At 42.5% G+C, this 26985-nt stretch overlaps 3 protein-coding genes across 5 annotated transcripts in view; 1 reads left to right on the top strand and 2 right to left on the bottom strand.

The window, feature by feature from the left end:
* LOC118395613 (zinc finger protein 777-like) overlaps window positions 1-22936 on the bottom strand; it is a 29197-nt gene extending 6261 nt beyond the window's left edge. Inside the window, exons 1-7 of one of the 3 annotated variants that reach the window (XM_052465119.1) lie at window positions 22428-22936; window positions 21440-21570; window positions 21066-21257; window positions 19201-19356; window positions 18537-18648; window positions 17624-17751; window positions 12894-14454 (exon numbers count right to left, since the gene is read on the bottom strand). In XM_052465119.1, the coding sequence (XP_052321079.1) occupies window positions 13528-14454; window positions 17624-17751; window positions 18537-18648; window positions 19201-19356; window positions 21066-21257; window positions 21440-21570; window positions 22428-22710 (1929 nt within the window). In that variant the 5' untranslated portion in view covers window positions 22711-22936 and the 3' untranslated portion in view covers window positions 12894-13527. Of the gene's footprint in view, window positions 1-7641; window positions 7754-8124; window positions 8284-10720; window positions 10886-11071; window positions 11203-11608; window positions 12115-12893; window positions 14455-17623; window positions 17752-18536; window positions 18649-19200; window positions 19357-21065; window positions 21258-21439; window positions 21571-22427 lie in introns of those variants that run through there. The other 2 variants (XM_052465120.1, XM_052465121.1) reach the window with 2 other exon arrangements.
* Window positions 1-26985, top strand: part of LOC118395564 (neurotrophin receptor-interacting factor homolog) — a 238501-nt gene that overhangs the window by 58756 nt on the left and 152760 nt on the right. The window lies entirely within an intron of this gene.
* The window catches only part of LOC118395624 (uncharacterized), a 180880-nt gene that overhangs the window by 134070 nt on the left and 19825 nt on the right, over window positions 1-26985 (bottom strand). The gene's annotated exons all lie outside the window — the stretch shown is intronic.

Genomic DNA, 26985 nt, shown 5'->3' with positions numbered 1-26985 from the left:
ATCAGGTGACATAAAACATTACTTTTCTGTCCTTGCATTTATGGCTGTGTAAGTTGTTGTATCATATATATTAAGCATTAATCAGTTCAATAATACTTTAAACTTGAACCCTGTAAGAATCCTTGATCTAGCCGTCTGACAGTTTTTTGTACCGAGATCCAGGAAATGCAGTGTAACTACGTAACATTTTGTGTCTCCTTACACTGAGGATACAAAACATTAAGAACACTGCCCTTTCCATGACAGACTGACCAGGTGAATCCAGGTGAAAGAGCTATGATCCCCTATTAATGTCACTTGCTAAATCCACTCCAATCAGTGTAGATGAAGGAGAGGACACAGGTTAAACAAGTATTTTTAAACCGAGAATATTGGGACATGGATTGTGTACATGTGCCATTCACAGATTGAAGTGTCTTTGAACAGGGTATAGTAGTAGGTGCCAGGCGTAGGGCTGTGGCGGTCATGAAATTGTCAGCGTGTGATTGTCATGCAAATAACTGCCGGTGTCACGGTAATTGACCGTTAATTAACAAACACCTTTAGCATCTCCTGGCTTCCACTGATCCATGTAATATAGACTACACCACAATACATCCATTATTTATTTTACACAGGTCTAAAGAAACATGATATTAAGAAAATGTAGCCTATTTCAGAAGAACAGAATAGCCTATTCTGAGTTGTCCATACGTTAGGCACTGATCTGGCTATACCATATGGCTGTGGGTTACACTCATTCATTTAGCAGAGAAGATTTGCTTAGAATTCCATGACATTATTTCATATAATTTAATAGCATGAAGAATACAATTGAACATAGCTGACTAAAATAAAGGATATTTTCCCCAAACGATTTGAGGGAGTGCGCACATGCGGCTATTCTGTGTTGAGCGCTTAACAAAGAAACAGGTCCTCCTGCTAAAGTTAAGAGACATTTATGCAACTTTAGTTGTGATACAAAAATGAGGCTATACGTTTACACGTTTTATACATTCTAGCTGCATGATGTGACTAATGACGATTTGAAAAAAGTTGCATGAAAGGCATAAACTCTGCTCTGTTTCTTGCGCAGGCTGCACACACTTCATCGTCTCTCATTCACTATTTGACAAGCACCTGATAATATTATCACCCATCAGACTATTCTTAATTTAATATGGTCTTTACATATAGCCTACTAATATACAGTACCAGTCAAAAGTTTGGACATAACTACTTATTCAAGGGTTTTTCTTTGTAGAATAATAGTGAAGGCATCAAAACTATGAAATAACACATATGGAATCATGTAATGGCCAAAGAAGTGTCAAAACAAATCAAAATATATTTTAGATTCTTCAAAGTTGCCACCCTTTGCCTTGATGCCAGCTTTGCACACTCTTGGCATTCTCTCAACCAGCTTCACCTGGAATGCTTTACCAATAGTCTTGAAGGAGTTCCCGCATATGCTGAACACTTGTTGGCTGCTTTTCCTTCACACTGCGGTCCAACCCATCGCAATTGGGTTGAAGTCGGGTGATTGTGGAGGCCAGGTCATCTGATGCAGCACTCCATCACTCTCCTTCATGGTCAAATAGTCCTTACACAGCCTGGAGGTGTGTTGGGTCATTGTCCTGTTGAAAAACAATTGAAAGTCCCACTAAGCGCAAACCAAAGGTGAAGGTGTATCTCTGCAGAATGCTGTGGTAGCCATGCTGGTTAAGTGTGCCTTGAATTCTAAATAAATCATAGAGTGTCACCAGCAATGCACTCCCACACATCCTCCACGGTGGGAACTACACATGCAGAGATCATCCATTCACCTACTGTGCATCTCACAAAGATACGGTGGTTGGAACCAAAAACCGTAAATTTGGACCAAAGGACAGATTTCCATTGGTTTAATGTCCATTGCTCGTGTTTCTTGGCCCAAGCAAGTCTCTTCTTCTTATTGGTGTCCTTCAGTAGTGGTTTCTTTGCAGCAATTCGACCATGAAGGCCTGATTCATGCAGTCTCCTCTGAACAGCTGATGTTGAGATGTGTCTGTTACTTGAACTCTGTGAAGCATTTATTTGTGCTGGTAACTCGAATGAACGTATCATCTGCAGCAGAGGTAACTCTGGATCTTCCTTTCCTGTGACGGTCTTCATGAGAGCCAGTTTCATCATAGCGCTTAACGGTTTTTGTGACTGCACTAGAAGAAACTTTAAAAGTTCTTGAAATTTTCCGGATTGACTGGCCTTCGTGTTTTAAAGTAATGATGGACTGTCGTTTCTCTTTGCTAATAAATGGAATTTTAACAAATAGGGCTATCTTCTGTATACCACCCCTACCTTGTCACAACACAACTGATTGGCTCAAATGCATTAAGGAAATAAATTACACAAATTAACTTTTAAAAAGGAACACCTGTTAATTGAAATGTATTCCAGGTGACTACCTCATGAAGCTGGTTGAGAGAATGCAAAGCTGTCATCCAGGCAAAGGGTGGCTACTTTGAAGAATCTCAAATATAAAATATATTTAGATTTGTTTAACACTTTTTTTGGTTACTACATGATACCATATGGTTATTTCAAAGTTTTGATGTCTTCACTATTATTCTACAATGCAGAAAATAGTAAAAATAAAGAAAAACCCTGGAATGAGTAGGTGTGTCCAAACTTGACTGGTACTGTATGTGTGGAATTATTTTTGATTTAGAATGCCTAATGAGCATACTCCTGTCTATACAGAAATAAAGCATGATTTGGCCACAGAGGATAATTTGCTTAACTTGTGGATTGTTTTAAAATCGGTTTACCTACAGTCGGAAGGAAATTTGGGCAGTTTGGGCAGATTATTGTTGAGGCGTATCTCAATATTTCAAAATACAATTGCGGGACAATATAGTTTGGAAAGCAAATGGTTATTGCTGTAAAGAGAAGACAATGAAAATACTAAATCTGTCTTTTAGTTATCAAAATTCTCAACTTAATTGAACAAACAACAGTATAGCCAGTATATCTTATTGGCACCAACGGATAGCATTAGCATTATCCCCGGGGAGTGAGCCCTGCGCATATTCACCATCATTGTTGGGTCAGTGCTACTTAAAAGTTTGCTTTCGGACAATAACTTCCTCCTTTGTGTCTCCCCTTCCCATAGGCTTATTATATGGACAATTATTTCGTTTTTGATCTGTTTGTCAGTATCAGCAGAATAGCGTACCCTGTAATTTGTCGAATTAAAAAGATTCTGTTAATGTCCAGTCATATAAAGTGTAGTAGAATTGCATAAAATGTTCATAAAAGGCCACTTTTCTGTGCAAAGAAAGAAATGTATCTGATATAGCCTATAGTCTAGACCTACTCTACACTATACCAGCTCAGTCATGCATTGAGCAGTCTTTTTTTTTTTCAAACAGTGATTGAGTTATATTTTTCGCCTAAATTATGACTATCCAATCTACTCACCACATAACGAATACTAGTCTCTCTCACATAAGTCTGCAAATGCGATGATGCATGGATTGCATTTTTATGGTGAAAATTTGATTCCCCAAACTTGACACACACACCGCCTATGTATGCCAGGTAGACTACACCGGTTGTAAAGAGGATTAATGTGCTTAACTTTAAGAATTTAGCAATAAATCTAGCAGCACAAGAAAGCTGGGATCCTTTTTTGAATAGTGGACAGTCAAAACTCTGTTTTCACACGCGATTGCGCAATGACTGGACCTACCGGACCAGGCCCAAATTCACGTCATTCACATGAAGAAAAGACGGAGATACAGGGGGGGCAGATCCAGGTGCCTTGTGAGAATTCGGCCGCGAGTGGTTAACTGCCTCTACCATCCGTTCTATTGGCCAATGTGCAATCACTGGTTAATAAACTCAATGAACTCCGTTTGAGACTATCCTACCAATGAGACATTAAAAACTGTAATATGTTTCACCGAGTCGTGGCTGAATGACGACACGGATAATATACAGTTGGCTGGGTTTTCTGTGCATCGGCAGGACAGAACAGTTACATCCGGTAAGACGAGGGTTGATGGTGTGTGTCTATTTTTCAATAACAGCTGGTGCGCAACGTCTAATATTAAGGAAGTCTCAAAGTATTGCTCACCTGAGGTAGAGTACCTCATGATAAACTGTAGACCACACTATCTACCAAGAGTTTTCATCTATATTTTTTGTAGCCGTCTATTTACAACCACGAACCGATTATGACATACTCTCAATGAGCTGTACGCCATAAGCAAACAATAAAATGCTCATCCAGAAGTGGCGCTCCTAGTGGCCGGGTACTTTATTGCAGGCAAACTTACATCCGATTTACCTAATTTCAACCAGCATGTGCAACCAGAGGACACAGAGATGCATACAACACTCTCCCTCGCCCTCCATTTGACAAACTTTACCATAATTCTATCCTCAAGCAAAAACTAAAGCATTAAGTACCAGTGACATGCTCAATACAAAAGTGGTCAGATGACGCGGATGCTACGCTACAGGACAGGTTTGCTAGCACGGACTGGAATATGTTCCGGGATTCATCCAATGGCATTGCGGAGTATACCACCTCAGTCACCCGCTTCATCAATAAGTGCATCAACGACGTCGCCCCCACAGTGACTGTACGTACATATCCCAACCAGAAGCCATGGATTACAGGCAACATCCACACTGAGCTAAAGGCTAGAGCTGCCGCTTTCAAAGAGTGGGACACTAATACGAATGATTTTCTTATAAGAAATCCCTCTATGCCCTCAGACGAACCATCAAACAGGCAAAGCGTCAATACAGGACTAAGATTGAATCCTACTACACCGGCTCTGACGCTCATCAGATGTGGCAGGGCTTGAAAACTATTATGGACAACAAAGGGAAACCCAGCCGCCAGCTGCCCAGTGACGCAAGCCTACCAGATGGGCTTAATGCATTTTATGCTTGCTTCCAGGCTAGCAGCACTGAAGCATGCATGAAAGCACCAGCTGTTCCGGACGACTGTGTGATCATGCTCTCTCTGTAGCCGATGTGAGTAAGACCTTTAAACAGGTCAACATTCACAAGGCCAGACGGATTACCAGGACATGTACTCGAAGCATCCATGAACCTACTGGCAAGTGTCTTCACTGACATTTTCAACCTCTCCCTGACAGAGTCTGTAATACCTACGTTTCAAAGAGACCACCATAGTCCCTGTGCCCAAGAAAGTGAAGGTAACTTGCCTAAATGACTACTGACCCGTAGCACTCACATAGGTAGCCATGAAGTGCTTTGAAAGGCTGGTCATGGCTCACATAAACAACATCATCCTGGGAAACCCTAGACCCACTCTAATTCGCATACCGCTCCAACAGATGACGCAATCTCAATTGCACTCCACACTGCCCTTTCCCACCTGGACAAAAGGAACACCTATGTGAGAATGCTGTTCATTGACTACAGCTCAGCGTTCAAAACATAGTGCCCACAAAGCACAGGACCCTGGGACTAAACACCTCCCTGGACTTTGACGGGCAGCCCCCAGGTAGTAAGGATAGGTAGGCAACAACACATCTGCCACTCTGATCCTCAACACAGGGGCCCCTCAGCGGCACATGCTTAGTTCCCTCCTGTACTCCCTGTTCACCCATGACTGCGTGGCCAAGCACGACTCCAACACCATCATTAAGTTTGCTGACAACACAACAGTGGTAGGCCTGATCACCGACAACGATGAGACAGCCAGTAAGGAGGAGGTCAGAGACCTGGCAGTATGGTGCTAGGACAACAACCTCTCCTTCAACGTGAGCAAGACAAAGGAGTTGATCGTGGACTACAGGAAAAGGAGGGCTGAACTCACCCCCATTCACATAGACGGGCTGTAATGGAGTGGGTCGAGAGTTTCAAGTTCCTTGGTGTCCACATCACCAACGAACTATCATGGTTCAAACACACCAGGACAGTCGTGAAGAGGGCACGACAACCCCTTTTCACCTTCAGGAGACAAAAGATTTGGCATCGGTCCCCAGATCCACAAAACGTTCTACAGCTGCACCATCGAGAGCATGGTTGACAAATAAATGTAGTAGGCCTAGAAAGCTGATGGGATCCTCTTTTTAAAAGAGGCCATCAAAACCCTTGATTTTTGATTGCATTTACATTGATGTCAGAGTGATTAGAGCAGGGCTCTCCAACCCTGTTCCTGGAGAGCTACTGTCCTGTGGGTTTTCACTCCAACCCTGTTCCTGGAGAGCTGCCGTCCTGTGGGTTTTCACTTCAACCCTGTTCCTGGAGAGCTGCCGTCCTGTGGGTTTTCACTTCAACCCTGTTCCTGGAGAGCTACCGTCCTGTGGGTTTTCACACCAACCCTGTTCCTGGAGAGCTACTGTCCTGTGGGTTTTCACTTCAACCCTGTTCCTGGAGAGCTGCCGTCCTGTGGGTTTTCACTTCAACCCTGTTCCTGGAGAGCTACCGTCCTGTGGGTTTTCACACCAACCCTGTTCCTGGAGAGCTACTGTCCTGTGGGTTTTCACTCCAACCCTGTTCCTGGAGAGCTGCCGTCCTGTGGGTTTTCACTCCAATCCAATCTACCACACCTGATTCTAATAATTAGCTGGTTGATAAACAGATTAGTTAAAACTGGGATTGGAATGAAAACCTACAGGACAGTAGCTCTCCAGGAACAAAGTTTTATACACTCAGTGTATGTTACGGGGTGAAAACCGTTTAAGGGCACACAAATTCCCCAAAATATATGCAATTGCAAAATCGAATGCTTCCAACCGAATGAGTCACCTTAACTTGATACATAAAACCTAAATCAATATTGTCATTCTTCAATAATAATAATACATAATAATTGTTGGATGCGCATTGTGTCGAGTTGTTTAATTACGCTGTGATATTTTCACACATTATCATCAGAACAATCTTCCTGGATCAGATGAATGACAGTCAAGTGAGGAAGAGCTGTTGTAAAGTGCTGTAAAAAAGGTGTTCGCGAAGAATGTCCCATTTCTTACACCTGTGAAGACAGTTGTGCCAGTTTGGATCCACTATCCTTACCAGATTGATTTTGATCATAAGTTATTTTCGGCTTGATTTACAGAAGGTTCTTGTTAGATTTAACAGAGAAAGCATCAAGGTAATGAGTTCATGTTTTCATATGTGTTTGTGCCTCGGATTCGACACTGAGTCTACTGTGCGCAATTGATAGACTATTGCGCAACACCCAAGCTATTCCAATGAATTATTCTGGATACAATGACAACAAATTACATAGCCTAGTGGGCTTCAACACGATATGATCTAATGACAAATACATTGTAGTTTCCATGTTACGCCTGCAAATTTATTAAGCCCTATATGTACAGTTGTATAAATTAGACAATTGTATAACATTGAGGTCCTTGAAAATTACAATTAAGTGCTTGAAAATATCCCTGAAAGTCCTTGAATTTGACTTCCCAATGTCTGTATGAACCTTGCTTAAATTATGTATAATCCTTGGCCTATTTTGTTGTATAAGTGGAGTTATGGGCCAATTTACATATATTCCCCTAAGTACACATGTGAAACTGCATGAAAATATATTTTTTATTTTGTTTCAAACCATTTAAAAATGTTGATCCTAATATTACACATTGGCCCCATTATTTATAAAAATATGTATGTATCCCTTACCTTGCTCCCCCATCTTTAGTCCACTCAGCAGGTCAATGTTCTCTGGTCCATCTTCTATTGTCTCCTCTTTGACCAGCAGCAGATCAGGCTTCCCATCCTCCATGTCTACTGACTGTAAGAGATACAGAGTGAGAGGATGTTGGATCAAGAAATCTGATAAGAGTACCCTACTATAGAGCATCTTCTGATTGGGTAATGAGGGATTGCTATGAGTACTATGCAAACATGTTAGTTGATTTGATTACTTACACGCTTTAATAATTGTATAATTCAAATGCATGGTCAAGACCTGGGCCCGTATCTACAAAGCGTCAAATAGTAAGAGTGCTGATCAAGTTTCAGATCCCCACCTGTCTATATAGTCTTATTCATTATCATCTAAAGGGGAAAACTGATCCTAGATCAGCAATCCTACTCTGAGAGGCTTTGTGGATACGGGCCCTGACCTAATACCATTCAGACAGTAGTTCATTGTCGGCTCACCTCAGTGAGACTGTGTGTGGTCTTGTGCTGCTCAGCTGGTTCCTCTGTGGGTTGTGGAGGTGTAGTCTGGTTTTCCTCCATGACCATGGTCCCCTCAGGGTTCCCCAGACCCTCCTCACACCCCTCCTCCTTCCCCAGCAGCACCTCTGGACCCTCCTCCTGGAAGAGACAGGTGATACAGATTACACAGACATACACTCCATCAGGTATGTACACACAGATAATAAACACACTATCAACATGGGAGTGTTTACCCATCCCCACTATGTTTGAGTCCTATACTGTAGTCACAGAATGACTTCATTGTTGTTAAACCCATCATGGTGAACATAAATATGATGTTGGTGGTAAAAACAAGTTAGCTATGATAAGTCAAAAGTCATCAGACTAAAATATTTTGACTTGTACAGTAGATGTTTGTGAGTGTGTAGGTATATTCATTAAGTGTATATTGGTTATAAATCCTTGTCGGGTATATGCAGAATAGGGTGAGATCAGATGTGATATTAAAGAGTCTCTGTAGCTATGTTTCCATCCAATTGGTGACACATTTTCAATGCGAATACTCTAAAAACAAAAACAATATGCTCATTTTCCCACCAGAGATGCGTTTCCATCAAATTGACTTGTTGTGGATGAAAGGCTGTGTGATGACGTAGTGCACATAATACATTCTACAGTTAAATTCCATGTACCGAATAAAAGTGGGTTAAATGAGTTTCCATCACATTTTTAACTCTATTGATGTTTTTCTCAAAAAAAGAATGTAGCGGGTGTGCCCATTCTGGTATTGGCAGTGCACTCCAGCCAACAGCGCTATCTGCACACTGTTGGCTGGAGCGCACGTATAGCCTACATGATGAGATTATTATTATGGACAAAAGAGCGAGATTATTTGTATTTATCAAATGGCAACCAAGCATCGATCATCATGTCACCAGAATAAGACCCTCGATATTTATCGGAAAGGACCATCTAGCTCGTCACCATGCGCTTTCACCACCCTGTGAAATTCATCATTATTGATTTCATATTTAGCCTAATAAAATGTTTTCCTGTTTTAGTAGTGGGAGGACCACAAAACATAAAAGCGTTTCCACCAACATTTTTCACATAATTAATTTTAGCAGACACAAAAAGATCCCACCTTGTCTAGTGTACTTCGTTTCGTCAACATTTGGAATGTTTACCGGAAATGTTTCTGTTTCCATCAGGCCGGTCATTACATTTTCTATCCGATATGTATTTTTCTCGCATAAAAAGGTTGGATGGAAAACTGGTTAAATACAGTCTTAGAATGAAAAGTCTCATTTTATGTTTATTAAACATAAACAAGTGTTAAATAAACCATATGAAAACATCATATATCCTACACAGTACAAACACAATATGTGACAGACTTCTTAGGCTTATATATCACACACTGTCTGGATGCAATATAATACCCAGGAATTTTCTACACTGAAATCTGTTACTCTCGTTATTCCAAATGCATCTGTGGATCTTCTCTACTGACAATGTCTTTAATACAGGGTTTGATCTAAACGTCAGAATCTATCGAGTGGAATGGTTACTTTCTATGTTATAGAGTGGAATGATTTTTCTGCTGGTGTATCCTGAGGTATCTCCTCTCTGAGAACCTCTTCCCGCAGTGCGTACAGGCGAACGGCCGTTCTCCCGTGTGGACCTTCAGGTGCATCTTCAGGTGGTCCTGGCGGGAGAACCTCTTCTCACACTGCGTACAGCTGTAGGGTTTCTCCCCTGTGTGGACCCTCTGGTGCTTTTTCAGGTCGCCAGCCTGGGCAAAGCGCATATGACACTGGGTACAATTAAAGGGTTTCACCCCTGTGTGGACCCTCTGGTGGATCTCCACTTTTTTGGGGCAGCTGAAGCCTTTGTTACAGAACATGCAGAGAAACCGTTTCTCTTTACTATTGCCGAATGTGGCTCCTCCTTCCTGAGCCTGGGCTCTAGCTGTGTCGTTTGAGTTCAATACCTGATTGAAAAGGACGTGGCCATGTGAATCGGAAGGCCCCATCGATATGGACACTGGGTCGCGATCCCTGAGCGTGTGTAAAGGGGAGAGGGTAGGGACATTTGGATTTGCCTCTAAGCTTCCCCTGTAATCTAAGAAATATGTGCCCTGTGAGTGTCTGTCTCCTAGGTGACTATCTGCATTCCATGTGGGAGGAGCGTCACCCTCCACTTTCACAGTCACCTCATCTATCACTATAACCTCCCCTTTCTCATCTAGGCACCCTTCAGAGTATACACTACTACTGTACTGGTTCCAGTCCCCTCTAGACAGATCAGTCTGTGTCTCTAAATCCAAGGGCATGTTGCTAGAGTCCATCTCTGTATTGTAAGAACAAGACGGATCATCACCGCCAGTGTCTAACACGTCACCATCACCATAGGAATTAACCGTCCTCTGGCTCTGGAGAAATACTGGTAAGTACTCTGAACCGGGAGCAGGAGGACAGCCCAGTCTCCCCAGCCTCTCTGGGTCAGATCCTGTGTGTAAGAGTCTGTGTGTTACAGTTAATGTCTTGGTGTCTGTCTGTGACTTGAGGACGGCGTTCGGCGTTCCACTGACCTCCGTGATACTGCGCTGGGTTCTGGGCTGCGCTGGGGCAGTGGTGGGGACCTCCGTGATTACAGGGGGCACTCCGGTCTGGATGTCTCTGCTGCGCCGTAGGTCATCCTTTCCATCAGACCTCTCCTGCTTAACCCCAGGACCTGCAGACTCTGCATCTGCAGACTGACACAAGAAGAGAAGAGGTTATTACCGGTACATGAGTTTAATTGGATAACAACGTTGTCGGAAAGTCTCACAAGCTCCCATGTGGCATATAAATAAGGGTGTTCATGAATAGCTGAGGGGTTGCCATTCTGAAATAAACTGGCCACATTTGATGTAACTTTGATCTAATACTATTACACTAACCTCTATCACGATAACGTGCTGGGTTGAGGTTCCACTCCCCTCATCAACAGTGATTGGTTGGTCATCACTCCACGTAGTGTGTCCTGCTGGCTTCACAAAGCTCTTGTGGCCTCGAGTGAGATGTCCTTCACCTGCGAGAGTAAATAGGGGGGAAAAAGTGGTGTTTAGTTTATGGACTGTCAATGCTGAACTATATACTGTACACCATTGACACATCTAGAATTGGCAAGGATGTAAAGTAACACTTAACATATCTTCTTCATATACTATTGATAGATCTATTTATTATAATCCATGCCTCATATTGTATTCAATTAGTAAATCATAGGAAATGCATTAAACATGAATCTGGTTAGAATATGATAGTGTCTTTGTGCAAAATAGCTAAGTAATCAGGGGATTTATTGCATACTATCCAAAAACTGACCATGATCCAACTCTAGTTAACCACATGTGTAGCATGGGAACGGGGCGACAGACACTGTGCTATATATGAAAGGCAACAGGCCGCGCACCTCGGCCTTCTGCAAAATGTACCTCTTGCCAATCCTCTGTAACGGTCGAGGATCTTGACACTACTGGGACGACTGGCGAGGACGCGCTCTCGTGCCACCTTCAGTTCCAGTAGTTGTAGTTTCCTTCGCAATCCCCTGTTTTCTTTTTGGCCTTGAGAAATTTCCAAACGAAACACTGCATAGTCGTCGTCTACGAGTTTACAGATCTCTGCCACGGCGGCGTTCGCTAGCACCTCCATGATGGAGGCAATTTGAGTGTGAAAAACCATACAGTTAGCCATTGTTAGCAGCTAACTAGCATTACCTAGAAAACATATATCAACCAAGTCCTCTCTCCAACGCGAATTAAATACTACGTGGGGTAAGTATGTGATGCTGTGCAGTTAAATTAGTCATATTTTGAGTTCCATGGTGTTAATAAACGTCTAAATAAAACCGTGAACGTGGAAATTGTTCTTGGTCGTTTACTTCCGTTTACATGGATGGTCGGCGTCACAGTTCAAAGGGTATGCGCTGGTGACGCTCATGAAACCAGAGGTGGGTTCTGTTCGCTTGCACGTTTTCTACGTTGCGGAAGGGTTTGTACTGAACAACACGTTTCCCCAAAACTTTATTGTATGTTCTTGAACACGCTTTCAGATACGTTTGCTCCCGTTTGGTGGTTGTATCAAGGTGTGCCTTGAAGCAATAACAGAGGTACTGTATTGAAATGGCAGTGGCCATGCTGACAGTGTTAATCAACCCACCCACGTTTTCAATTGGTCATTCAGTACAGCGTCGTTTCCTTTCAACTGAAGTATCCATCAAAATACTGAACGCAGCCCAATTTATCCATGGTAGCAAATTGAGTTACCAAACCATGACGCATCAGCAAAAATCAACCATTCTGAAGACTAAGATGGCTAGTTTATGGCACTGTGTCTACATTTTAGCCAGAATTTTGTACATTTTCACCCAAATTCGAATTACCGAAATGTGTTCAGATTAAATTCATACAATGTTACTTGAAAAAAAACTGGGTCATCATATAAACTGGGACAGCTTAACCCTTAGATACCCAGACCCAGTTTTTCTTGCAAAAAAAAATCATGAGTGATAGGAATGTTCAAGGAAACACCAAATAACATATTTCTGTGGGGTTTAGTTTACATTACTTAATCTCCGATGTTACATATACAGTGGGGCAAAAAAGTATTTAGTCAGCCACCAATTGTGCAAGTTCTCCCACTTAAAAATATGAGGCCTGTAATTTTCACTTCAACTATGAAAGACAAAATGAGAAAAAAATCCAGAAAATCACATTGTAGGATTTTTAATGAATTTATTTGCAAATTATGGTGGAAAATAAGTATTTGGTCACCTACAAACAAGCAAGATTTCTGGCTCTCACAGACCTCACAGACCTATAACTTCTTCTTTAAGAGGCGCCTCTGTCCTCCACTCGATACCTGTATTAATGGCACCTGTTTGAACTTGTTATCAGTATAAAAGACACCTGTCCACAACCTCAAACAGTCACACTCCAAACTCCACTATGGCCAAGACCAAAGAGCTGTCAAAGGACACCAGAAACAAAATTGTAGACCTGCACCAGGCTGGGAAGAAATCAACTGTGGGAGCAAATATTAGGAAATGGAAGACATACAAGACCACTGATAATCTCCCTCGATCTGGGCTTCAGATCTGCTTATTATAATACAATTCAAATCTCTTATGATCACTGTCTTTAAAGCTGAGAGAAGACTTGTTTAGAAAGCAGTGTGTTAGCAACTCTCATAAAAACAGGTATTTATAATCCAATTTCAAATAGCAGGTTAACAAAAGGTTAATGAGGGGTATGTGGTTAATTACCCTCTTACCCCAAGACACTAGACATAACTATAATAATTAAATTAAAGAATAGTTCACAGACATCCCCTGTGTACATCTCAAGCCACACTGCTACGATTTCTCCCCATTGTGGACACTCCTATGTCTGATCAGGCTAGTCAGGAAGGAGAAGCTCTTGTAACATAGTTTGCACTTGAAGGGCTTGTCCTTGGTGTGAACGGCCTGGTGCCTCTTCACATAGTTCGCATGAGCGAAGCGCTTCTGACAGGTGGGGCAGGCGTACGTTTTGCCGGCGTCCGTCCTAACGCTTGGCCTCACACGTTGTGACCCAATGACACCAGAGGTAGAAGCAGGAGACACCACCCTCAGGTGGTTAGTCTTTGAGCTCCCACCTTGACCTCGAGCCATTGTTTGGGTGTTGTTGGGATTGTGTGCTGTGCTACAGGCTAGGTACCGCTCGTGGTGAACGCCCATCCTGACCCTGTCTATATTCGTGGGGTAACCATGAGGTAACTGAGGAATGCTAGAGCCAGGCTTTCTATGAACCCAGTCACCAGGCATTAGGCGAGATCCTGAAGAGGAAGACAGACTTCCTGTTAGACTCCCACCAGGGGCATCTCCCACTACTCTCTGTGAAGGCTGAAGCCCAGGGTGACCTGCTCTGTTCATCATGGATACTGTGGTGTTTGTATCATAGGAACAGGAGGGTCTATCTCTATCAGCCCCAGGTCCTGCTTCATCCCTGCACTGAGACTGTGAAGAGAAGGGTCTGGTCTGCAGACTGGAGCCTCTGTCTCTCTGATGACCACCAGGACTGTTGTTGTTCAGTCCACCTGTCCACTGGTTGTGTTCTATGTAGTGGTTGTGGTGGAGTCTCTGTCCCCCGCGGTTGGGTCCTGGTTCCGACTCGGAAAGGAAGAGTGACGGCTCTTGATCCAGGGTCCTGATCCGGGGCCAGGGTTTGTGACCAGCAGCTTCAGAGGTCCAGTCTCTCCCCCCAGCAACACCGTGTATCAGTTGGTCTTCATGGACTGCAGACTGCAAATAAAGATTGTACAGAAAAGCATCAAGGTTTATATAAGAAACTCTTTGCTGTACAAACAGAAACATATTATAAAATGTTAACCACAGTCAAGCCAATCTATAACATTGTGATTCAAGTACCTAACTATATGGCGGCACTGCAATTTATTATATAAAAAACAATGCTCTATACAGTGCATTTGAAAAGTATTCAGGCCCCTTAACTTTTTCCACATTTTGTTACATTACAGCCTTATTCTAAAATGTATGATTTTTTTTCTTCCTCAATCTCACACAAACCCCATAATGACAAAGCAAAAACAGTTATAAAAAAACATAACTGAAATATCCCTTTACTCAGTACTTAGTTGAAGCACCTTTGGCAGCGATTACAGCCTCGAGTCTTCTTGGGTATGATGCTTCAAGCTTGGCACACCTATATTTGGGAGTTTCTCCCATTCTTCTCTGCAGATCCTCTCACACTCTGTCAGACTGGATGGGGAGCGTCGTTGCACAGATATTCTCAGGTCTCTCCAGAGATGTTCAATCGGGATCAAGTATGGGCTTTGGCTGGGTCACTCAAGGACATTCAGAAACTAATCAGGGAGGAGAAGCTCTTGTAACAATTTGCACTTGAAGGGCTTCTCCTTGGTATGAACGGCCTGGTGCCTCATCACATAGTACGCTTCAGCGAAGCGTTTCTGACAGGTGGGGCAGGTGTACATGTGAACGAAGCAACTCCTGCGTTGTCTTGGCTGTGTGCTTAGTGTCATTGTCATGTTGGAGGTCCTGAGCGCTCTGGAGCAGGATTTCATCAAGGATCTCTGTGTACTTTGCTCCGTTCGTCTTTCCCTCGATCCTAACTACTCTCCCATTCCCTACCACTGAAAAACATTCCCACCGCATGATGTTGCCACCACCATGCTTCACCGTAGGGATGGTGTCAGATTTCCGCAATACATGACACTTGGCATTCAGGCCAAAGAGTTCAATCTTGGTTTCATCAGACCAGAGAATCTTGTTTCTCATTGTCTGAGAGTCCTTTAGGTGCCTTTTGGCAAATGCCAAGCGGGCTGTCATGTGCCTTTTACTGAGGAGCGGCTTCCGTCTGGCCACTCTACTATAACGGCCTGATTGGTGGAGTGCTGCAGAGATAGCTGTCCTTCTGGAAGGTTCTCCCATCTCCACAGATGAACTCTGGAGCTCTCTGAGTGACCATTGGGTTCTTGGTCACCTCCCTGACCAAGGCCCTTCTCCCCCGATTTCTCAGTTTGGCCAGGCGGCCAGCTCTAGGAAGAGTCTTGGTGGTTCCAAACTTCTTCCATTTAAGAATGATAGAGGCCACTGTGTTCTTGGGGACAATTCCTTCGACCTCATGGCTTGGTTCTTGCACTGACATGCACTGTCAACTGTGGGACCTTATATAGACAGGCATGTGCCTTTCCAAATCATGTCCAATCAATTGAATTTACCACATGTGGACTCCAGTCAAGTTGTAGAAACAGCTCAAGGATGATCAATGGAAACAGGATGCACCTGAGCTCAATTTTGAGACTAATAGCAAAGGGTCTGAATACTTATGTAAATAAGGTCATTTTTGGAATATATTTTTTGTAAATGTGCAAATATGACTAGGGGTATTGTGTGTAGATTGATAAAGGAAAAAAACGACTTAATCCATTTTAGAATAAGGCTGTAACGTAACAAAATGTGGAAAAAGTCTGAATACTTTCTGAATGCACTATGTGTTGATTCAAGAAAGAAGTATAATGTTTTGGTTCGACTGAGATGAGAAACTTTTTGTTGTTGTTGTAATTTTTACAAATCAGTCAATTTAGTCTTTAATTTCAACAAAAATGTCATACACTTACATACGGGACTTACACACAGCTTCACTACTTCATAAATATATTTTTTTAATACTTTGGAAAAGTTCAATATTACATACACCTTCATGTCAAGTAAACATGAACTAAGGCACTATCTTTATCTCACTATAAAGCACCAGCATCAACCAAAAGGGACAAAGTTGTCACTTCATCAGTGAAGCATTTTTACAGACACAATCACACCAACCATCACCTTATCATTCTAATTCTTTCCTCAGTTCACCTCATCCAGTTCCCTACAACATTCAAAACCAACAGAATTAACTACCAACAAACTATACTGAACAAAAATATTTAAAAAAAAATGTAAAGTGTTGGTCCCGTGTTTCATGTGCTGAAATAAAATATCCCGGAAAAGCTTATTTTTCTTAAATGTTGTGCACAAATTTGTCTAAATCCCTGTCAGTGAGCATTCCTCATTTGCCAACATAATCCACCTGACAGGTGTAGCATATCAAGAAGCTGATTAAACAGCATGATCATTACACAGGTGCACCTTTTGCTGGGGACAATAAAGGCTACTCTAAAATGTGCAGTTTTGTCTCAACACAAAGCCACAGATATCTCAAGTTTTGAGGGAGAGCGTACAATTGGCATGCTGAGTGCAGGAATGTACACCAGAGCTGTTACCAGAGAACTGAATGTTCATTTCTCTAGCATAAGCCGCTTCCAATGTTGTTTTAGAGAATTTGGCTGTATCCAACTGGCCTTAACCACAGACCACGTGTAACCCTTCACCTGCAGGATCATCTGAGACCAGCCACCCCGGACAGCTGATGAAACAGAGTATTTCTGTCTGTAATAAAGCCCTTTTGAGGGGATAAACTCATTCTGATTGGCTGGGCCTGGCTCCCCAGAGGATTGGCCTGGCTCACCAGTGGGGGGGGGGGGCTGTCTGAGGTCTGGATTAACATAAGGAGAGTGTGAGGAGGATGAAGGCCAGGGAGTGTCTGTGTTGTCACAGGGTCCATGTTCCAGTTGATATATCCTATAGAAGGCAGGCTGAAGGCAGCACCTGTTAGGTGGTTAACCTGAGGCGTCATCAGTCTCTCTGAATCACAACTATAGGAGCAGGACGGAGCATCGCTAGCCGAGTCTGTGTCTGTTCTCTCCTGCTGCATACAGACACCTCCCCACCCTCGCAGACAAAATCTATGCCTAGCCCTGGTCTCAGCCAGTCTGTCGTCATGGAGACTAAGTTTGAATGTTGATTTGTATTCAAAAATGTTTTTCTGGTTGTGGTTAACAGTGTTGTTCCCCAGCCCAGATTTGAGGACACAGTCCCATCCACTGACCTCCATTATGTCACCTCTCGTCCTGGCCTGCTCAGTGATGTTGTCCCCCGGGCTCTTGGCTGCACACGTCTGGGTCTGGGAATCCAAGATGGCTTCCCAGTCTCCTCTGTTAGCTTCCAGCCAACCACCTGCAGGAAGAGGTTACTGTCCAGACTTATGGATGGATTTTTAGACATGGATTTTTAGTGTGTTATTTGCCTGGTGATGTCTGACTTATGTTGATATACACTGAGTGTACAAAACATTAGGAACACCTTCCTAATATTGTGTGGCACCCCCATTTCCCTTCAGAACTGCCACAATTCGTTGGGGTATGGACTCTACAAAGTGTTGAAAGCGTTCCACAGGCCCATGTTGACGCCAATGCTTTCCACAGTTGTGTTAAGTTGGCTGGATGTCCTGTGGATGGTAGACCATTCTTGATACACTCAGGAAACCGTTGAGCGTGAAAACCCCAGCAGCGTTGCAGTTCTTGACACACTCAAACTGGTGCGCATGGCACCTACTACCATAATCTGTTCAAAGGCACTTCAATATTTTGTCACCCACCCTCTGATTGGCACATATACACAATCCATGTCTCAATTGTCACAAGGCTTAAAGATCCTTCTTTAACCTGTCTCCTCCCTTTGTCTACATGGATTAAAGTAGATTTAACAGGTGACATCAATAAGTGATCATAGCTTTCACCTGGTCAGTCTATATCATGGAAAGTGCAGGTGTTCCTAATGTTTTGTACACTCAGTGTACATATTTTTTTGTGTGTATTTTATACAAATTGTATTGATATTGTTTAATAAATGAAGTATTCATATTGTTTCATATGTGTTAATGACAAAAATAATAGCCAGGTGCATCCCTATTCCCATCGAAGATTATTACAGTATGTAGGCTATATGTATTTATCTCTTACTTTGCTCCCCCATCTTTAGTCCACTCAGCAGATCAATGCTATCTGGTCCATCTTCTACTGTCTCCTCTTTGACCAGCAGCAGATCAGGCTTCCCATCCTCCATGTCTACTGACTGTAAGAGATACAGAGTGAGAGGATATTGGATAAATAAATCTGATATGAGCACCCTGCTATGGAGCATATTCTGATTGGACAATGAGGGACTGATATGAGTACTATGCAAACATGTTAGTTCATTTGATTAATTGACACTCTTTAAAGGGATAGTTAATGATATGGGCAATTATCTACTTCCCCAGAGTCAGATTAAATTGTGGATACAATTTTATCGTCTCTGGGTCCAGTGTGCAGGAAGTTAGAGGCAATTTTGTGAGCCAGTCAAACCAGCTTAGCGCAAAGACTGGAAGTCTTCATGTACAGCTAGCATGTAACTTTAAAGAATGTGAAGTAATCAAATGACACTAATAATTCAAAGGCATCGTCCCACAATTACAACAAAATTAATCAAGACCTGGGTCCGAGTCTCAGAGTACGAGTGCTAATCTAGGACCTTTCCAAATAGAAAAGGCAAAACTGCTCCTAGATCAGCAAACCTACTCTGACACATTTTGTGAATATGGGTCCTGACCTAATACCATTCAGACAGTAGTTTCCATATGTTCACCTCAGTGAGACTGTGTGTGGTCCTGTGCTGCTCAGATGGTTCCTCTGTGGGGTCAAGAGGTGAAGACTGGTTGTCCTCCATGACCATGGTCCCTTCAGGGTTCCCCAGACCCTCCTCATATCCCTCCTCCTTCACCAGCACCACTTCTGGACCCTCCTGGAAGAGAGAGGTGATGCAGATTACACAGACATATACTCCCTCAGGTACATATACGCACACGATAATAAACACACTTTCAACATGGAGTGTTGAGTCCTAAACTGTAATCACAGAATTACTTCATTGTTGTTCAACCCATTATGGTGCACATAAATATGATGTTGTGGGTAAAGAAAACAAGTCAGCTATGATAAGTCAAAAGTCAGACAAACCTGACTAAACTATTTTGATGTGTACAGTAGGTATTTGTTAGTGTGTGGGTATGTGTAGCTATATTTAGTAAGTGTATATAGATGCTAAGATAGTCTCAATGAAAGTCTTAGAATGAAAAGTCACATTTTGTATTTATTAAACATAAACAAGTGTTAAATACACCATATGAAAACCACACATACATCAACAAAAAAATCTGCATTAACTTGATAAACTGCATTCATTCAAGTGTCTTGGGGAGGTTATTGAATTATTGAACGGAAGCAATGAAATAGGCATTTATGAACATCATATTGCCTACATAGTACAAACACAATATGTAACCAACTTTTTAGGCTTATATATCACACAATTTATGAATGAAATATTCTACCCAGGAATATTCAACACTGAAATCTGTTACTCTCATTATTCATCTGTGGATCTTTTCTGCTGACAACAATGACAATTCATCTTTGTCTTTATGCAGGGTTTGATCTAATAGTCAGAAGCTATCGAGTGTGTTATAGAGTGGAATGTTTTTTCTGCTGGTGCATCCTGAGGTAGCTCCTCTCTGAGAACCTCTTCCTGCAGTGCGTACAGGCGAAGGGCCTCTCTCCCGTGTGGACCCTCTGATGCCTCTTCAGGTCACCAGCCTGGGCGAAGCGCATGTGACACTGGGTACAGCTGAATGGTTTCTCCCCTGTGTGGACCCTCTGGTGCCTCTTCAGTGTGCCAGCTTGGGCGAAGCGCATGTGACACTGGGTACAGCTGAAGGGTTTTACCCCTGTGTGGATCCTCTGGTGAACCTCCACTTTCTGGAGGCAGCTGAAGCCTTTGTTACAGAACATGCAGAGAAACCGTTTCTCTTTACTATTGCCTGATGTGGCTCCCCCTCCCTGAGTCTGGGCTCTAGCACTGTCGTTTGAGTTCAATACCTGATCGAAAAGGACACGGCCATGTGAATCGGAGGGTGCCATTGACGTAGACACTGGGTCACGATCCCTGAACACATGTAAAGGGGAGTGGGTTGCGAAATTTAGATTGGTCTCTAAGCTTTCCCTGTAGTCTAAGAAGTCACTAGTGTTGCCCTGCGAGTGTCCTTCTCCTAACTGAGTCTGGTCTGCATTCCATGTCAGAGGAACGTCGCCCTCCACTTTCACAGTCACCTCATCTACAACCAGACCCTCCCCTTTCTTATCTAGGGACCCTTCAGAGTACACACTACTACTGTACCGGTTCCAGTCCCCTCTAGACAGATCAGTGTGTAACTCTAAGCCCACAAGCATGTCACTAGGTATCATCTCTGTCCCTGTAGCGTATGAACAGGATGGATCATTGACAGTATATAACGAGCCACTTGGGTCCTGATGGGACAGAACCGGCCTCGGGCTCGAGTTACCATAAAGTAAATGCTCTGAGCGGGGAGCAGGAGGACAGCCCAGTCGACCCAGTCCCGTTAAAGTCTCGATGTCTGTTTCTGACTTGAGGACGACGTTCGGCGTTCCACTAACCTCCGGCGTTCCACTGATCGCCGTGATGCTGCGTTGGGTCCTGGGCTGCGCTGGGGCGGTGGTGGGGTTCTCTGTAGCTACAGGGGGCGATTCAGCCGCTCCAGTCTGAATGTCTCTGCTGTGCCGTGGGTCCTCTTCTCCTTCAGATCTCTCCTGCTTGACTCCAGGACCTGCAGCCTCTGCATCTGCAGACTGACCCAAGAGAAAGTAGTTCATTACCAGTACATGAGTTGAATTGGATAACAATGTCGTAGGGAAGTCTCACAAGCTCCCCTATGGCAAGTGAATAGCTGAGGGGAGCCTTTCTGAAATAAACAAACCACACTTAATTTACAAAGTAACTGTAATTTTTTATGCAACACTATTACACTAACCTCTATCACAATAACATGCTGGGTTGAGGTTCCACTCCCCTCATCAACAGTGATTGGTTGGTCATCTCTCCATGTATTGTGTCCTGCTGGCTTCACAAAGTTCCTGTGACCTCCAGTGAGATGTCCTTCACCTGAGAGAGTTATTGGGGGTTATAAACTGGGTGGTTCGAGTCCTGAATGCTGATTGGCTGACAGCCATGGCATATCAGACCGTATACCACAGGTATGGCAAAACATGTATTTTTATTGCTCTAATTACATTGGTAACCAGTTTATAATAGCAATATGGCACCTCTGGTGTTTGTGGTATATGGCCAATATACCACAGCTAAGGGTTGTATCCAGGCACTCCGTGTTGCATTGTGCATAAGAACAGCCCTTAGAGCCATGGTATATTACCACATCACCTTAGGGTAGCCTAGTGGTTAGGGCGTTGGACTAGTAACCGAAAGGTTGCAATCCCCAAGCTGACAAAGTACAAATCTGTCTTTCTGCCCCTGAACAAGTAGTTAAACCCACTGTTCCTAGGCTGTCGTTGAAAATAAAAATTTGTTCTTAACTGACTTGCCTAGTTAAATAAAGATAAAATAAAAATTAAAGTGGTTAGGTTAGCTACTGTCAATGCTCAACGGTATATTATACACTATTGACACGGTCTAGAATTGGCAAGGATGTAAGGTAGCAATTTTCATAATGTATTGATACTATTTATAGATTGATTATGTTCCATGCAACCCTTAGCCGTGGTATATTGGCCATATACCACAAACCCCAGAGGTTCCATATTGCTTGTTTTTATTGAGTAAATAATAGGAGATGCTGGTTAGAATATAATATTGTGTTTTTGTACAAGATAGCCAAGTAGTCAGGGGAATTATTGCATACTATCCAAAAACTGACCCAAGACCCAATTCTGGTTATCACATCTAAAGTTACACATGTGCAGTGCGGAGACAGGTCGCGCAGCTCGGCCTTCTGCTAAATGTACCTTTTGCCATTCCTCTGTATCGGTCGAGGATCTTGACACTACTGGGACGACTGGCGAGGACGCGATCTCGCGTTGTCCTCTCTGCGCGCTCCCGTGCCACCTTCAGATCTATTAACTGTAGTTTCCTCCGCAATCCCCTGTTTTCTTTCTGGCTTTGAGAAATTTCTAAACGAAACACTGCATAGTCGTCGTCTACGAGTTTACAGATCTCTGCCACGGCTGCATTCGCTAGCACCTCCATGATGGAGGCTATTTGAGTGTGAAAAACCATACAGTTAGCCATTGTTAACAGCTAACGTTACAAGCTAGGTTGCGTTACCTAGATAACATCTATAAACCAAGTCCTGTCTCCAACGCAAATGAAAGACTACCTGGGACAAGTATGTGATACTGTGCAGTTAAATGAGTCACAGTTTGAGTTTCATTGTGTTAATGAATCTAACAAAAACGCTAACGTGAAGATTGTTCTTGTTCAAAGCTTACTTCCGTTTACTTTTTCTTCCGTGGGGTTTTATGGCGAACGACCAGCAAATGGTGTGTTGCCGCCACCAACTGGACGGAGGTGGGGGGAAAAAAATCAATTTTGGTGAAGGGAAATGTTTTTATCCGTTATTTTACCAGGTAAGTTGACTGAGAACACGTTCTCATTTACAGCAACGACCTGGGGAATAATTACAGGGGAGAGGAGTGGAGCTGAATGAGCTAGTTGTAAACTGGGGATTATTAGGTGACTGTGATGGTTTGAGGGCCAGATTGGGAATTTGGCCAGGACACCGGGGTTAACACTCCTACTCTTACAATAAGTGCCATGGGATCTTTAACAACCTCGGGGAGTCAGGACACCCGTTTTATGTCCCATCCGAAAGACGGCAGCCTACACAGTGTCCCCAATCACTGCCCTGGGGTATTGGGATATTTTTTAGACCAGAGGAAAGAGTGCCTCCTACTGGCCCTCCAACACCACTTCCAGCAGCATCTGGTCTCCCATCCAGGGACTGACCAGGACCAACCCTGTTTAGCTTCAGAAGCAAGCCAGCAGTGGTATGTAGGGTGGTATGCTGCTGGCTTAGAAAATAACATTATGTAAAACATTTCCAAAAACGACATTCCTATTTCCTTCAGTCATGAAAAAATAAAGGCTCTGGGGCCTGAAAGGGTGGGACCGCATGAGACAGTACACAGAAATTATGTTGATCTTTCTTAACTTCTTTTCAACTTGTGCAGTGCTGTTTACTCCCATTGCTATAAAAGACACAAAATCCACTTTCTTCACATGAATCATTCCTGGGTTCTGCTGCTGGTGATAGGGCCTTCTCAGGCTGCAGTGTAGGCCTACCGGTATTCACCACCATTGGACCTTCACAGATACTCAACCTTTCTCCCCTTCTGACAGCCTCTGCATTGGAGACTCTTAAACATAAGGATCCAACCCTTTTTTTCAATTTTCGCCTAAAATGACATACCCCAAATCTAACTGCCTGTAACTCAGGCCCTGAAGCAAGGATATGCATATATTTAGTACCATTTGAAAGGAACAAGATAATACAAAGAAAAAACCAACCGTCATTTTCTATTTTTTTGTACCATCATCTTTGAAATACAAGAGAAAGGCCATAATGTATTATTCCAGCCCAGTTGCAATTTAGATGTTGGCCACTAGATGGCAGCAGTGTATGTGAAAAGTTTTAGACTGATCATTGCATTTCTGTTCAAAATTTAGTATCAAGACTCCCCAAATGTGCCTCATTTGTTTATGAATAACTTTTCATGTTCAAAATTGTGCACTCTTCTTAAACAATAGCATGGTATTCTTTCACTATAATAGCTACTGTGAATTGAACAGTGCAGTTAGATTAACAAGAATGTAAGCTTTCTGCTAATATCAGATATGTCTATGTCCTGGGAAATTCTTTGCTCCTTGTCCATTCACTTCTACCTTACATGTGAAATCTCATTTGGCTTCTCACCTCTACAGACACTTCTTACATGTCCAAATATTTTACAGCAAGAACATTGTAAAGGACGAAACACAGAAACCACTTTCAAGTAGGCTAGTATAACTAAATACTTCTGGGCACAGATTTTTGGAATTCTTCAGAATAAGAGTCCAGTTTTGTACATTTTATAAATGAATAATTACAGGTGAAAATGATGGAAAATGTGCACAATTGTTAATGTTTTATATTTATCATACAAATAATCATTAAAAGTCTTTCTTTAAGATGTGATTTGGTTATTTTTTCAAGCCTAAATGGTCAACCATTTCGTGTGTGTGTATACTCTTGTCATTTATTGCAGAATTGTCTTTACGTTGTGTCGCAGTAAAAGCAGGGTCCATTCTATGCAGGAGAATTTTAGATTCAAAATCCACAGTTTACACCCAGAGGAGCGTCGCTGCTTATTTTGCGGCCTAAAACAAAGCAATGCGCATGCCCAGCCCACCTGAGAATCTGTCTTTTTCAGCCATCCATTTCCTGTGTTTGAAATGCAAAATCCACTTGTCACTTAAATATCGCTGGATTGATTGCTTTTACCCTTGTGACTCTTTCATACTCTTGCCTGTCGTTTTTTCCGTTAACGTTACGACTACTGAATTTTTTTAAATGACCTGTCAAACACACCCCGGTAATGGCTGGAATGGGCTCAGTGGGATACGTTGGCTCTCCATTTAATCTATAAGAACGCTAAAACTGTGTTGGGGATTTAACGCACCGTCTCGACACTTACAGTGCCTTCACAAACTATTCATACCCCTTGATTTGTTCCACATTTTATTGTGTTACAGCCTGAATTCAAAATGTATTAAATCGTTTTTTTACTCTCACCCATCTACACATAATATCCCATAATGACAAAGGGAAAACATGTTTTTAGATTTTTTTTGCAAATGTATTGAAAATGAAATACAGAAATATATAATGTACATACACAACAGTTCAAAAGTTTGGGGTCACTTAGAAATGTCGTTGTTTTTTAAAGAAAAGCACATTTTTGTCCATTAAATAACATCAAATTGATCAGAAATACAGTGTAGACATTGTTAATGTTGTAAATTACTTTTGTTGCTGGAAACGGCAGATTTTTTAAATGGATTATCTATATAGGCGTACAGAGGCCCATTATCAGCAGCCATCAGTCCTGTGTTCCAATGGCACGAATTGATCATTAGAAAAACCTTTTGCAATTTTGTTAGTACAGCTGAAAACTGTTGTGCTGATTGAATAAGCATTTGTGGGTTTGATTACAGGCTCAAAATGGCCAGAAACAAATAACTTTCTTCTGAAACTCATCAGTCTATTCTTGTTCTGAGAAATGAAGGCTATTCCATGCGAGAAATTGCCAAGAAACTGAAGATCACGTACAATGCTGTATACTACACCCTTCAGAGAACAGCGCAAACTGGCTATAACCAGAATAGAAAGAGGAGTGGGAGGCCCCGTTGCACAACTGAGCAAGTGGACAAGTACATTAAAGTGTCTAGTTTGAGAAACAGATGCCTCACAAGCAGACTTAACCAGGTTTTGCCTGTGCTTAGCTTTTGTCTGTGCTTTATCCCCCCCAAAAAATCTAAAATGATCCCTTGCCAATGACAAGCATACCCATAACATAATGCAGCCACCACCATGCTTGAAAATATTTAGAGTAGTACTCAGTGATGTGTGCATACTGAGTGTATTGATACACCATCCAAATTGTAACAACTTCACCATGCTCAAAGGGATGTTAAATGTCTGTTTCTTTTTAAATCTTCCAATCTACCAATAGGTGCCCATCTTTGTGAGGCATTGGAAAACCTCCCAGGTCCTCTCCTGTGTCTGCACCTCATAGTTCCCCTGGGAAACCTGTAAGGGAGAGGGAAATGGACAGACAGGAGAGGCTAATCTGAGGGACAGTTCCAAGGGGCAAGAATTTAAATGAACACCATGCAAGAGGCTATATAGAATTGGTGTGTGTCCTTTCCTCACTGAGTTGGTTCCCTCTTCCAGCAGTCAGGTTGGAGTCTCTTCTGCTCCTCTTCTGTTTGTTGGCTTCAATGGCGTACATCCTCCTCATCTTCTTCCTCAATATCATATAATATCATATAATAAGGAAGCAATGGTGTGTCATGTTAATCACTCTATTATTGATCTACTGGTGTCATGTGACAAAATGTTTAAATTGTGTTGAAATGTGATTATAATCCCTCAAAGTTTACTGTAATTAAGCAATAAGGCACGAGGGGGTGTGGTATATGGCCAATATACCAAGGTTAAGGGCTGTTCTAATGTACGGCGCAATGTGGAGTGCCTGGATACAGCCCTTAGTCGTGGTATATTGGCCATATACCACAAACCCCAGAAGTGACTTATTGCTATTATAAACTGGTTACCAACATAATTAGAGCAGTCAAAATAAATGCTTTGTCATACCCGTGATATACTGACGGTCTGATATACCACGGCTGTCAGCCAATCAGCATTTAGGGCTCGAACCACCCAGTTTATAATATACAATAAACTAGTGTTTTTCCGATCTTGTAGCTGTCATTATATGGGTATGTTATGATTTGCATTGTTAA

Source organism: Oncorhynchus keta, chromosome 16 (assembly GCF_023373465.1).
Source record: "Oncorhynchus keta strain PuntledgeMale-10-30-2019 chromosome 16, Oket_V2, whole genome shotgun sequence".
In the NCBI taxonomy this organism is placed as follows: Eukaryota; Metazoa; Chordata; class Actinopteri; order Salmoniformes; family Salmonidae; genus Oncorhynchus; species Oncorhynchus keta.
This window is presented reverse-complemented; position numbering and strand designations above follow the sequence as displayed.